Consider the following 14,097-nt stretch of genomic DNA (forward strand, 5'->3'; position numbering starts at 1 on the left):
TTCCAGAGGCTGGGGGCATAATAACTAAAGGCTGCCTCTCCATGCCTCTTGGTCCTAGGCTTCGGGATAGTTAAAAGGCCAGAGGACCTGAGGGACCTACTGGGTACAGAACTTAAAGGCATGTCTGACATGTATTGGGGTACACAATCGTGGATTGATTTACTAACCAATAGAATAATCTTAAAATGTATTCTAAAACTCCAGTGCAGAGACCTTTTTTAAAACCGGTGTAATGTGTGTTCTCTGTGTGGTCTTGGTCAGTACCCGTGCTGCAGCATTCTGTATGTTTTTCAGTTGACCAATGGCATTCTCTTAAAGACCAGACTGGAGAGCATTACAGTAGTCAAGCCACCTTGTAATAATGAGTCCCTCTATCAGCCTGAGATTGCCAAGACGCTGCCGTTTCTATGTTCCTCAAGTGGGGATAAAATGTGCTTTGGTCACATTCCTAATGTGTGTTTCGAAATTGAGTTCAGAATCTAAAATGACACCTAGATTGTTTTTTTACCTGGTGTTTTATCTTTATTGCCCGTGAATTCAGATGTGCGGCTAGATTCTCTGTGTGCTTTGGCTCCAACAATAAGTACCTCAGTCTTGTCTTGATTTAGCTGGAGGAAGTTGTGAGCCATCCAAGTATTTAAATAACTAATACAGTATAATTTATTTGTGGTGCTAAAATCCTCTGGTGACACAAATGTAAAGTTGTGTATCGTCTACGTAGCAGTGGAAATCAATGCCGTGCCTTGTGATGACGCAACCAAGGGGTAACATTTATAAACTCAACAGTACCTGACCCAAAATCGAACCTTGTGGAATGCCGCAAGTGATAACTATTTTTCTCTTGAGTTTTGTTGACAAAAAAAAAACTCTTGACCGGTCATAGGCCTAGCCAGAGCAGAGCGGGTCATTTAATTTGTTCATTTTGATCGTAACTCCAAATATGAGGGTTTCTTACTCCTTTGTTTACAAACAAGAAGAATGTAAACAATTGATGTATTGCGTCAAAGGATGGTTAAACGATCTCTTGGATGTCATGGACTGTCAGCCTTTGCATGGAAAACACTGTTTATGACTTGGAGAAGGGTTGCAATTGCCCTAGCCCTATCCCTCAGCTGATTTTTTTTATTTTTTATATATTTTTAATCGCAGTCTGTAGCTTTTAAGACTATTCTGTGGCCACATGCGGCTGTGGCATTGCTTCCTGCCAGTGGAAATGTCAGTGTAATTCAATGGCCATCTGAAGAGAATAAGAATGAAGAGGGGAGGTGGAGTGAGTGAGGGGGATGGATGGAGAGTGATAGGAAAGAGAGCAAGACGAGAGGTGAGAGGAAGAAGAGTAGAGAGAGGAAGAGCGAGTTCTCTGCATGTCCTTTCAAGCGTGCAGCCTCAGTCCTCTCTCGCTCTCTCTCGCTCTGCGCGTTGGCCCCTGGGGGTAGAGTATAGTAGTGTGCTGGCTGTGTGTACAGAGCTGTGATGTGACGCTTCCCGACAGACCAGGCTCTGTATAGCAGAGTGCCCTGGAAGCATAGCAAGCCGATGAGCGGACGCCCCAGAGACAGACGGACACATGCACGGCCAAAACGTCTGTTTAATGAGGTATTAGAAACCGGGCCAACCTTAATCGGACTTAGTTCAAGTGAGCGTACACCCAGTACATGACTTAGTAAGACGTGGAGACAACATGTATACACAACGTCATCATATAGGCCACATGTAGGATTCCAAAATATGTATTATTATGTTTAGGAATGTGTTTTATTACGATTATGTTCCAGTACACCATGCTGTCGGGTCAGGTGCCATTCCAGTGTCAGGGGAAGAGTTTGACCCACACCAGCGCTGAAGAGATCATGAGGAAGATTAAACAGGGAGACTTCTCCTTCGAGGGCGAGGCCTGGAGGAGTGTCTCGCAGCAGGCCAAGGACCTTATACAAGGTGAGCATGGGGGGGGTTGAAAGGTCAGAAGATATGACGTCAACTTCGGGAATGCTTTGCTGCAAGGTGAAGGCTGCGTTGGTTCCACTTACTGAATGACTCCGGTAATTACTCTGCGTGTGTTTTTCTTGTGGTTCACCCCTAGTTTGGTGAAACATTTTAGTAAATGAGTTGATGTGTGAGTCGACCTTAGTGTCATCTGGATGGAGGTGTAACTCCTCGAGAGTTCAGCGTGTTCATGGTGCTGCTGCTCACCAGCGGGGGTGTCTGTAATGTTCACCTGGTGTCTGTCTGGTCCAGGGCTCTCCAACCTTGTTCCTGGAGAGCTACCGCCTGTAGGTTTCTCACTCCAACCCTAATCTAGCACGCCTGGTTCTAATAGTTGGCTGGTTGATAAGCGGAATCAGGTTTGTTCCAGCTGTGGTCGGAGAGAACCTACATGAGGATAGCTCTCCAGGAACATGGTTGGAGAGCCCTGGTCTGGTCTGTCCGTCCGTCGTCGTCATCCCCCCCGAGATTCTGTGTTGACATACATACAGTATTAGTGCTTGTAATATCCATCGTTGATGTGGTACCTATAGAGCTGCTGACAGTGGACCCTGACAAGCGGATCAAGATGTGTGGTCTGAGGTACAACGCCTGGCTCCAAGACGACAGCCAGCTCTCCTCCAACCCTCTGATGACACCAGACATCCTGGGCTCCTCCACCACCGTGTCCGTACACACCTACGTCAAGGCTACCTTCAACGTGAGCTTTAGTCATTCAATCGGGGGAGAGTGTTTGAGATTATCCAATATCCCCGTTTCAGTTCTTCCAAAAGGGATGGGTGATGGCGGGTATAAATCCATTCATGTTTTTATGAGTGTGTTTATTGTAGTTTCCTATTGTTGATTTCTTGTTTGTAATTGTGTTTATGGACCCCCCGCATTGGCTGCTGCCAAGGCAATTCTTGTTGTTTTTATTGTGGTCTTGGGTTCTGCTTCTCCAGGCGTTCAACAAGTGTAAGCGGGAGGGTTTCCGTCTGCAGACGGTGGACAAGGCCCCGCTGGCCAAGAGGAGGAAGATGAAGAAGACCAGCACCAGCACAGAGACCAGGAGCAGCTCCGGTGAGAGCACCCACTCCTCTTCCTCCTCCTCCCAGTCCCATCAGGACACCCACTCCTCTTCCTCCTCCTCCCAGTCCCATCAGGACACCCACTCCTCTTCCTCCTCCTCCCAGACCCACCAGGACACCCACTCCTCTTCCTCCTCCTCCCAGACCCACCAGGACACCCACTCCTCTTCCTCCTCCTCCCAGACCCACCAGGACACCCACTCCTCTTCCTCCCAGACCCACCAGGTGAAGATGGGTGGAGACCCCAACCCTCCACCCCAGCCCTCCAACACCACCCCTGTCACGACACCCCTCGCCCTGGGCTCAGACAGCAACCCTGCCCCGGAACGCCCGCGCCCTCCAGCCTTCCACTTCTCACAATAAGAGACAGGCGGTGTATTAAAAGGGGATCAGCCTGAGCACGGCTGATTCGCTAATCTTAATTTGTAGGTCAGGCTTTCTGTGCGGTCACATGCGGTCAATCTCAAAACGCGCACTGAGCGAGCGAGGGGAAAGAAGGCAGGGAGAAGGCCTGCGTCGTCAGAAAGATGGCTGGACGGACGGCAGGGAGAACCCTCTATTATTCTATCCCTCTCTTGCTCTCCTTCCATGGCAGCTCGCAGTCAATCAGTCACACGCATGGACAGCAAGCGCACGCCTCCAAAACCGAGCATGCAGCGGGAGCAGGAACCACCTCTCGGTCATTGCTAGCAGTAGACACACGCCAAATAAGGGCTGCTCTATGGATTCAGGGCTAGACAGCGGCGAGAACCCTCTACAACCACAACTCAATTTCAGTCATGTCTTTTTGTTTGTTAGTTTGTCAGGTTTAGTAGATGGTCGTCCCGGTTGTGTTTCTTGGTCTCTTTTTATACTGGTATGTTGCGTTATTGTAAAAATGGACCGCTAAGCCACAAGTACTGCAGCTTCTCACATTGGGGTGAACCTCTAGTTTTTAAAGCGGAGCACATATATTTTGCAGGATTTTATGTATGACAATAATGCAGACCGAAATTCTTTCTTCTTTTTGTGTGAACTTATTAATGGTTCACAGCTGTTTATGATGGATGGAAATGCTCAGACCACCAACCTGAGATCTAGACCCAGTGTCACCTCATTGCAAAACGTTTCAATGGCAGGTTGATGTTATGTTTCAGGCCTAGTCGGTGTTTTGTTGTGGACGACAAATAGTAGGGTAGGATCCTCATATACATCAACTTGTCTTGAAGGCGGCAGGGGAGTGACAAGTACTGTGCCAAAAACCTCTGCCTTTTCTACATTAGATTCTGTCTGTGTCTCTGTCTGTGTCTCTGTGTCTCTAAAGTTTTAGAACACCTACTCATTCAAGTGTTTTTCTTTTGACAAATTTCTACATTGTAGAATAATAGTGAAGACATCAAAACTATGAAATAACACACATGGAATCATGTAGTAACCAAAAAAGTGTTCCAAAAATCAAAATAGATTTTATATTGGAGATTCTTCATATAGCCACCCTTTGCCTTTAACAGCTTTGCACACTTGGCATTCTCTCAACCAGCTTCATGAGGTAGACACCTGGAATACATTTCAATTATTAACAGGTGTGCCTTAAGTTAATTTGTGGAATTTATTTCCTTGATGAGCCAATCCGTTGTGTTGTGACAAGGTAGGGGTGGTATACAGAAGAGAGCCCTGTTTAGTAAAATACCAAGTCCATATTATGGCAAAAACTGCTCAAATAAGTAAATAGAAATGACAGCCTGACTGACCTTAATGTCTTAAAGTAACAATCTGGAAAATTTCAAGAACTTGAAAGTTTCTTAAGTGCAATCGCAGAAACCATTATAGCGCTATGATGAAACTGGTTCTCATGAGGACAGGAATGGGAGACCTAGAGTTAACTCTGCTGCAGAGGATAAGTTCATTACAGTTACCCGCCTCAGAAATTGCAGCCCAAATAAATGCTTCATAGAGTTCAAGTAACGGACGCATCTCAACATCAACTGTTCAGAGGAGACTGCGTGAATCAGGCCTTCATGGTTGAATTTCATGGTCGAACCACTACTAAAGGACACCAATAATAAGAAGATACTTGCTTGGGCCAAGAAACACGAGCAAAGGACATTAGAATGGTAGAATCTGTTCTTTGGTCTGATGAGTCCAAATTAGAGATTTTTGGTTCCAACCGCTGTGTCTTGGTGAGACGCAGAGTAGGTGAACGGATGATCTCTGCACTGTGAAGCATGGAGGAGGTGCTTTGCTGGTGACACTGTCTGACTATTATTTGTGTTTCAACAGGGCAATGACCCCACACACCTCCAGGTTGTGTAAGGGCTATTTGACCAAGAAGGAGAGTGATTGAGTATTAGATGACCTGGCCTCCACAATCACCCGACCTCAACCAAATTGAGATGGTTTGGGATGAGTCGGACCGCAGAGTGAAGGAAAAGCAGCCAACAAGTGCTCAGCATATTTATTTATTTTAATTTGACCTTTATTTAACTAGGCAAGTCAGTTAAGAACAAATTCTTATTTTCAATGACAGCCTAGGAACAGTGGGTTAACTGCCTGTTCAGGGGCAGAATGACAGATTTGTACCTTGTCAGCTCGGGGATATGAACTTGCAACCTTTCGGTTACTAGTCCAACGCTCTAACCACTAGGCTACCCTGCCAGGTGGCTATATCTGAGAACTTCTTCAAGACTGTTGGAAAAGCATTCCAGGTGAAGCTGGTTGAGAGAATGCCAGGACTGCCAAAGGGTGACTATTTTGAAGAGTCTCAAATATAAAATATATTTTGATTTAAGATTTTTTGGGGGGGTTACAATATGATTTCATATGTGTTATTTCATAGTTTTAATGTCTTTCCTATTAATCTTCAAAATAGTAAAAATAAAGAAGAACAATTGAATGAGTAGGTGTGTCCAATCTTGACTGGTACTGTGTCTGGCTCTGCTTCAGACTACTACAAACAGTTCACTGGTTGCTATTTTTGTAGAAACATAAATGAATCTCCTTTCATCATGTCTTTCTCTGTATTCGAGTGTTGCAGGACTGAGATAATGGTTGGTTGGCGTTCTTGGGACACGCACTGTGGTTTGAACTCTTGTGATGCACATCTTGACATGTTGCTTTGCGAAGAGCGCCTCGACTTGGCTTTCTTTATCTACTTGAGTATTTAGAAGCGGCATTCTGTGGAAACACACTTTTAGGTAGCGACCTGTTAATATCTGCATGCGATGTTTCCTTTCTATGCAAGTTACTCACATGTTTCCCCATCCGACTCGTATTGGTGAGGATACTTCATGTCTGAATATCTGTATGACACTGTCTGACTGTCAGAGGTGAGAACTTGTTTATTTCTAGAGCACAGGTGCACAGGGACTTTTCAGCTTGCTTTTCGGATTGAGGGCTTCATTTGAACTCAGTTCATGCTGAAACCATAAATATATTATTGCTCTCCCCATTTCATGCAGTCCACTCCAAAAAAGGTCTGAACCTATAGCTTGACATGTCAACAGGGAACACTGTTTATACACACACACACGCACTTCTCAGTTTCATGGACTAAAAGGCTGAACCCTAGAAGCTAAATAGTACAAAGCTCTTCTCTTCTCCTGACTTCATTCTGTTTGAGTTCCCTCCCTCCTCCTTATTTTCTGCCCCATTAAACCTAAAGTTGTTTGGGCCTATTAATAGACTAGAGAGCACAACCCACAGAAGAGAGGAAGCAGGGGATGGGAGGACCGGAAGGGGGGGTGTTAAGGAGAACGGAAGGGAGGAGAGGAAGGAGTGTGTCCTATATTGAACTCTCCTTTGGGAGCTGGGAGTCTGCTGTAGTGCTGGCCTGTTTATTCCAGAAAGGGAAATGCTCAACTCTCTCTCGTGGTTTTGTGTCATTTTAGGTCAGACTCACGCCAAGCTGACTTGTTTTTTTATTAACACTTCACACCCAAAAGTTTTTGTTCCCAATTTAATTTGTAATGTGCATCCTCACTCAATAGCTATGCTATTTTGAAATAAGCTCGACCCCCCGTTGCCAGGTGAGTCCTGTGCCTGAGGCACTTGGTTCTCTCCCATCCCACTACATTCAATGCTATTGGTGGTACAGACAGACACATCCCACATTGTCATGGCCATGGTTCTCTGGAGCTTGTCTTCCTGAATAGTACTGTAGCGGTGGGTCCTTTCAATAGACTATATCTGAAATATCCAACCTTCTAACATGCAAATCAGCTTTAATATTATCGACCTTTGCACTTTTGATATTTTTTTTTTTTTTTTTTTACAATGTTTTTTTTGTGGGGGGGCATTCAATTGGTTTGTTCACGGTAGATAATTGTCCTCCATTTGGAATGGAACATCAGTCAACGTAATTTATGACACTACTCTACTGCTTACCCCTTTAGTTACTGCAAGGGCATACGTAGCCTAACCATCACTGTGAACACAATACCTGTGTGTTTGGTCCATTTGACATGCGGTATATGGTTTGGTCACTTAATACACCATCATTCAGGTGTGCAGGCCAGCCAAACCATGGATGTTCTCCGATACGGCATTATGTTATGAACTGAAGAGCATAGCAGTGTTCTGGGTCTTTTTCTATATTGTCTACCCATGTAAAAGTATGGTGTGTGTATATGCGCTGTTCGCTGTGAATCCAGTCCTATTGTTTTAGACCTGTTAAAATAGATGAATCTTACATGCATCCTAAATTAGAAAATAATTTGTTCAACTGAGATGTTTATGTGATTTGGTTTGATCCCGAGTTTCGTAAGAGAAGATTTCCTGGGGCTGTTCTAATTCTGAGCTCTACAAGGGACATTTTCTTACCTCATAAACGAGTAATCATGAAAACAACACCTGTGCATTTGATTTGAATAGCTTTAGCATCATAGAACATGTATTTATTTACATTTGTGTTGTCTATCAAAATAAAATGTAATTCCTTTTTGTATTTTTATTTGAAAGTTAACTGTAAATTATGTGAAAGTTAAGTTAAGCAAAGGGCACTCCGTAGTTTTAAGATGACATGTCCAACGGCAGCCACAAGAGGGCAGCGTCGACCAGCTCCTGGCTCTAATGAACTGGTACTGAGGGACCATCCTAATTCTCTTCTCTGTAGCTCATTATCCAATCACTGTGCAACATTAGTGACTATATTTTATATTTATCCATAGAAAAAGGCTTTAAGAAAATATTTGGAAGAAGTTATTTCATGGCTATTATATCAAATCTGTAAATTTTATCTAGCTGGGCTAGAAATTGTATTTGCGTTAAGAGTCATAGAAGTTAGGTAGATGCGTGTACATTTAAGAAATAACTAAAATAATAACCGTATTTTTCTTTGTCCTAATACTGTAAATATTGTAATTATGCTACGCCATAAGATTCTAAACGGTAAGACTTTAAAAAATATATAATTCAACTGCATTGGATACAATGCAGTGGGTTGTCTTGAAATGCGAACTTTTACAGAGGGAGAATGACATTGAATACTAATAAGAGTTTTTTTTTTTTGCTGTGTTTCAAACAATGAATTTTGATGTGATTTCTACTGTATTTTGTTTTGTCAGGAAAATAAGGTTAACGTTTTGTGTGTGTGACCCTTGTATTGTATTGTTTTGGGTGAGAACGAGTTGAATCAACTCGCATATTATCATTGGAAGGGAGTGTGTTTTGTTTTGTAAACCAATCCTGTTGGTATTGCTTGTTTGTGGTTTGTTTAATATCTGTTTAAATAAATGTTTATTAAAAAAAAACGTGAAGGACATTAAGGTTTTATTCTTTTATATAGAAAATCATGTAATACTGTAAAATATCTATGTTCAAGTCTTGTGGTACGAATGTTTTGGTAAAACACAGCTAAATCCGGCTGTACCATTAATTAACTAATTTGGCAGAGATGAATATTAAAAGGAATTGATGTCTATGATTATTTAGTTACTTACATAGTGACTTGGTTCAGTAGAGATTGTTTCACATTCTCAGTAGTTCGATGCTAAGCATGGAGAAGTCCATATTTATAAACTATTTCCTGCCAATAGTTACTGTTCAGTATCTGGACAGCAGAGGGGGCTCGGTGTCTGTGGCTCTGTCAGTGGTATTCCCAGACGGTGTTCTGTGAGCTGTCATGGCTGTCAGTAGTGGTATTCCCAGACAGTGTTCTGTGAGTTGTCATGGCTGTCAGTAGTGGTATTCCCAGACAGTGTTCTGTGAGTTGTCATGGCTGTCAGTAGTGGTATTCCCAGGGGGAATGTATGGCAGCATCATTCTACTACCATGTAAATGAAACGCAGTCCCACATCAGAGGGTTGCTTCAGTTGTGTCTGACTGAAATGTTGACGTGATTCTCAAGGAAAGTAGCACCAGCGCACTGTGCTTGCCATATGTAACTTTTATGTGATACCGGTTAAGCCTAAATGTCCTATTCAGTCTGGATCTGACTTCTGGTTTTATTCTTGGACAGTAAATCACTTAGTTGTCAGTCCTTGTTCAATAAAGGTAAACCCGAATTTAATGATGTCACTTTCGTAAGATTTTTGCCCTTTTGCAACTGATGCTGCGAGTGAGGGAGACGGAAAGAGAAGCAGACAAGAACAGGGAGTCTGTGTTTTTGAAGGTGCAGGACTGTGGGAGAGGGCCGGGATTGGGATGTATCCAAGGGGGGCAGGACTGTCGTGGGGGGTTATGACTGGGGCAGCCATGTGATAGAGTGCTTTGGGGTGGGTTATGGTGGTGGTGTGTGTGTGAGGTGGGATTTGACTGGAGAGGGGTGAAGTGAAGTGGCTTTGGATCCTGGAGAGAGACTGGAACCCTGGATGCCATTTCCTTTTGTTGCCCTCCAGTTTTGACTGGCCTGCCCTGGCCCAGCATGATGATGATGATGATGGGGCTGTTTCTATTCTCTCTTGCCTCCCCCTTTCTACTCTCACCCCACCCGGACCCCCTGTCCTTGTCCTGTTCCCAAAGCGATGTTCTGCATTCCTGGGGGCCACCAGTGAAGCAGCTTTAGATGGAGGGCCGCTGGTTCCTGGGTGGCCTCTTGTGCACCGGCCCCTGGGGGAGGAGACAATGTCTTATTAATTGACTGGGCGTCTTGTCCTGGGGTGAGGGGAGGAATTTGGAGAGGGGGAACGGGGAGTGGTGACTGGTAAAGATTCATTGGACACTTTTCCCCCAATTTATTATTTTATGATTCACATCACTGGGGCGGGGGATAATGATGTATGAAAAATTCACTAAAAGAGTATATTGCCCAAAATGTCTGTCAGGATTTGTTTGATATCCCTTATCAAATACTATTTTAATCTTTAGTTGTCAGCTTTAATGCGAAACTTGGTTTTGCTTGAGAATGTATCTGGGATATACATTTATTTTTATTATTATTTTTATTTAACCTTTATTTAACTAGGCAAGTCAGTTAAGAACAAATTCTTATTTACAATGACTGCCTACCGGGGAACAGTGGGTTAACTGCCTTGTTCAGGAGCAGAAAGACAGATTTGTACCTTGTCAGCTTGGGGATTCGATCCAGAAACCTTTTGGTTACTGGCTCAATGCTCTAACCACTAGGCAGCTCGGGGATTCGATCCAGAATCCGCCCCTTAAAGTTTTCACAACCCTTGACTTTCAAAATTTTGTTGTGTTACAAATGAGGATTTAAATGGATTTAATTGTCTTTTTTCTTCAATGATCTTACACAAATAATCTAATGTGGAAGAAAAATTCTAACCTTTTAAAGATAAATGAAAAATAAAACCCTAATACATAAGTTTTCAACCCCCTGAGTCACATGTTAGGATCACCTTTGACAGCAATTACAGCTGTAAGTCTTTTAGAGTAAGTCTCAAAGAGCTTTGCACACCTGGATTGTACAATATTTGCACATTGTTTGTTTTTAATCTCTTCAAGCTCTGTCAAGTTGGTGTGTCTTGCCATAGTTTTTCAAACTGATTTAAGCCACTCAGGAACATTCAATGTCGTCTTAGTAAGCAACTCCAGCGTATATTTGGCCTTGAGTTTTAGGTTATTGTCCTGCCTAAAGGTGATTTTGTCTCCCAGTGTCTGTTGGAAGGTAGACTGAACCCAGGTTTTCTTCTAGGATTTTGCCTGTGCTTAGCTCCATCCAGTTCCTTTTTATCCTGAAAAACTCCCTAGTATGTGCCGATGTCAAGCATGCCCATACCATGATGCAGCTACCACCATGCTTGAAAATATGGACAGTGGTATTCAGGAATGTGTTGTTGGATTTGCCACAAACATAATGCTTATATTAATGCTTTGTATTCAGGACCAAATGTTTAAAAAAATGTGCAGTATTACTTTGGTGCATTATTGCGAACAGGGTGCATGTTTTGTAATATTTGTATTCTGTACAGACTTCCTTCTTTTTACTCTGTCATTTGGGTTAGTATTGTGGAGGAACTACTCAGTTTTTCCCATCACAGCCATTAAACTCTGAAACTGTTTTAAAATCATTATTGGCAATATGGCTAAAACCTTGAGCGGTTTCTTTCCTCTCCGGCAGCTGAGTTAACAAGGACACCTGTATCTTTGTAGTGACTGGGTGTATTGATACACCATCCAAAGTGTAATTAATAACTTCACCATGATCAAAGGGATATTCATTGTCTGCTTTTTTTTTTTACCCATCTACCAATAGGTGCCCTTCTTTGCGAAGCATTGGAAAACCTCCCTGGTCTTTGTAGTTGAAATTCACTACTCGACTTAGGGACCTTACAATTATCTGTACGTTTGGACTACTATTGTACACAGTGACTCCATGCAACTTATTATGTGACTACTGAACATATTTATGGTTGCCATAACAAATGGGTTGAACACTTATTGACTAAAGACATTTCAGATGACATTTTTTTTGTATTCATTTGTAGAAATGTCTAAAAACAAAATTCCACTTTGACATTATGGGGTTTTGTGTGTTGATCGGTGGCACACAATCTCAATGTATTCCATTTTACATTCAGGCTGTAACAACAACGTGGAAAAAGTCCAGGGTTGTGAATACTTTCTGAAAGCGCTCAATCTAACCACAGACTGAATAGACAGACCTACAGACAGCCATCTCATCCATCCTTCTCCAATCAAGGAGAACTTGCTGGGCAGTCAGACACTGTCAGGCAGGTTTGATGGAGTGGGACATGGGGGTGGGGGGTATATGTGTGGGACAAGTGCAATGTCTCCCCATGTGGTCCCCCCCAGGTGCCCTAACCCTAATCCCATTACATGTGTCCCCATTAGGCCTAATGGAGGGGGCCATTGTCCCTATAGCCCTCCCCAATCACCCCAGACACCTTGAGTCACTCAATTCTGCCCCCTCCCATCATGTTTGGAACGCTTCCCACACAACGGAGGGTCTCCATGCCAACCCCCGAAAACTCCCGCACCCCCAGAGCCATATACCGCCGTGTGGTTAACAACTCTCAATGTGTTCCTCATTTCCGATGGGCGGCAGGTCGAGATGGGGTACTACCGGGTGTGTCTGTATTTATATGGCTCTGCTGCCGACCGATACGTCAGACTTTGTTCTAGCTAGAAATACAGGCAGGACACCTCACTCTGATATTAGATACAGCGGAGGACAGGAGAACTGTGTGTGTGTGTGTGTGTGTGTGTGAGAGAGAGAGCGCCAGAGAGTGGGAGAATGTATGGTGTGTGTTGATGTATGTGGCTCATCTTGACTTGCGTGTTTCAGGGGACCTGACATCCATGCTGCATCCATCACATCACATCCATCCATCACAGCGACGACGTCATCACGCTGGAGAGGAGACTGATTGAGCTGACCTTCAGTCCTGCCCCAATGACCCCCTAGCTTCCTGTTCTTTATATAGCCTGCACAAAACGCTACCCTACCAGAGGTATTAATAACACACACACAGACACAGAGGGGGTCTAGTGAGAGGCTAGGGGAGGGAGCTGAGGACCCACTTTCAATTTGCCACAGTCTTCCCCAAATGGGGGAAAACAAGGGAAAGAGTGGTGTCACCCTGCCACACACGGACTCTAAAACGCAGCTACTGTGCTTGTTCAAGTGACGCATCTTCTCTTCTCAAGAGAGACAAAAAAGAGAGGAGAGAGAATGAAGGAGAGAAGAATGCAATTGTGCTCCTGTGTGTGATGTCTGTGAGTGGTGGAATGGCTACTCTGGTCTGGTCACTTGTCTTCCCTGTGTATTGGTCAGTGGCCCTGGGAACCTTATGGAATCCCTGTGAACTCATGTGCACATCAGGGCTGGTCTGATCAGATGAGCTGTGCTGCTGGTCCTTCTCGCTCCCTCTTCCTCTTTCACTCTTACTCTCTCTCTCTCTTACACTCTCTCACTCGTATTCTTTCACTCTTTCTCTCTCTTTCTCTCTTGCTCTCCCTCTACCATCTGCCAAACACATGCCCTTGTTGTCTGTGCTCATGTATACGTGCATGTGTGTCCTTTTGTAAGAAATAGTTTAAACTCTGGGCAAATATGTGGAGGTCTGCCACTAGTCTATGCGCCACCGGTTACCGTGACAACGGTCCTATGCTCAGGGTTTGGAACAATCTCATTTCTTTCTCGTGGTTTTGATGTTGATACGGGTTGGCCTTGAGGGCCATGGAGCATAGGGATGCTGTCATGTTTGAAGGATAGGTCTCCTAATAGACTGTGTCAATTGTTTTTGATGTAATCACGTGTACATACTGTATTCTGTATTAATCTATTCACATGGTCAGCAGAGCAAATGTAAAAAATAAAAATCAGGATCTCTCCATTGAGGCATAGTTTTCATTCTTCCAAAGCGAAATGCCTCCAAGACCACGTCCATGCAGTCAAGAACACCATTCATATGGAAAATAGACATCTTTTGAATAGATGGTTTGCGTGTGGATGTCCTCTATCTTATACACAGCGAGCATGTTTACATAATGTATGCATTCATACACGGAGTGTACAAAACATTAAGAACACCTTCCTACTATTGAGTTGCACCCCTTAAATCTTTTGTCTTGCCCTTTCACCCTCTGAATGGCACCCATACACAATCCACGTCTAAATTGTCTCCAGGCTTAAACATCCCTCTTTAAC

At 43.6% G+C, this 14,097-nt stretch overlaps 1 protein-coding gene across 4 annotated transcripts in view; it reads left to right on the forward strand.

Annotated features, from left to right (window-relative positions):
• Positions 1-4,429, forward strand: part of rps6ka5 (ribosomal protein S6 kinase, polypeptide 5) — a 37,599-nt gene extending 33,170 nt beyond the window's left edge. For all 4 annotated transcript variants that reach the window (XM_042329852.1, XM_042329854.1, XM_042329853.1 and 1 more), the window contains 3 exons: positions 1,776-1,935; positions 2,517-2,683; positions 2,925-4,429. In XM_042329852.1, the coding sequence (XP_042185786.1) occupies positions 1,776-1,935; positions 2,517-2,683; positions 2,925-3,413 (816 nt within the window). In that variant the 3' untranslated portion in view covers positions 3,414-4,429. The remainder of the gene's footprint in view (positions 1-1,775; positions 1,936-2,516; positions 2,684-2,924) is intronic.
• The last annotated feature ends 9,668 nt before the right edge of the window (positions 4,430-14,097 follow it).

This window comes from Oncorhynchus tshawytscha, linkage group LG11, assembly GCF_018296145.1.
Source record: "Oncorhynchus tshawytscha isolate Ot180627B linkage group LG11, Otsh_v2.0, whole genome shotgun sequence".
NCBI classification, from domain to species: Eukaryota; Metazoa; Chordata; class Actinopteri; order Salmoniformes; family Salmonidae; genus Oncorhynchus; species Oncorhynchus tshawytscha.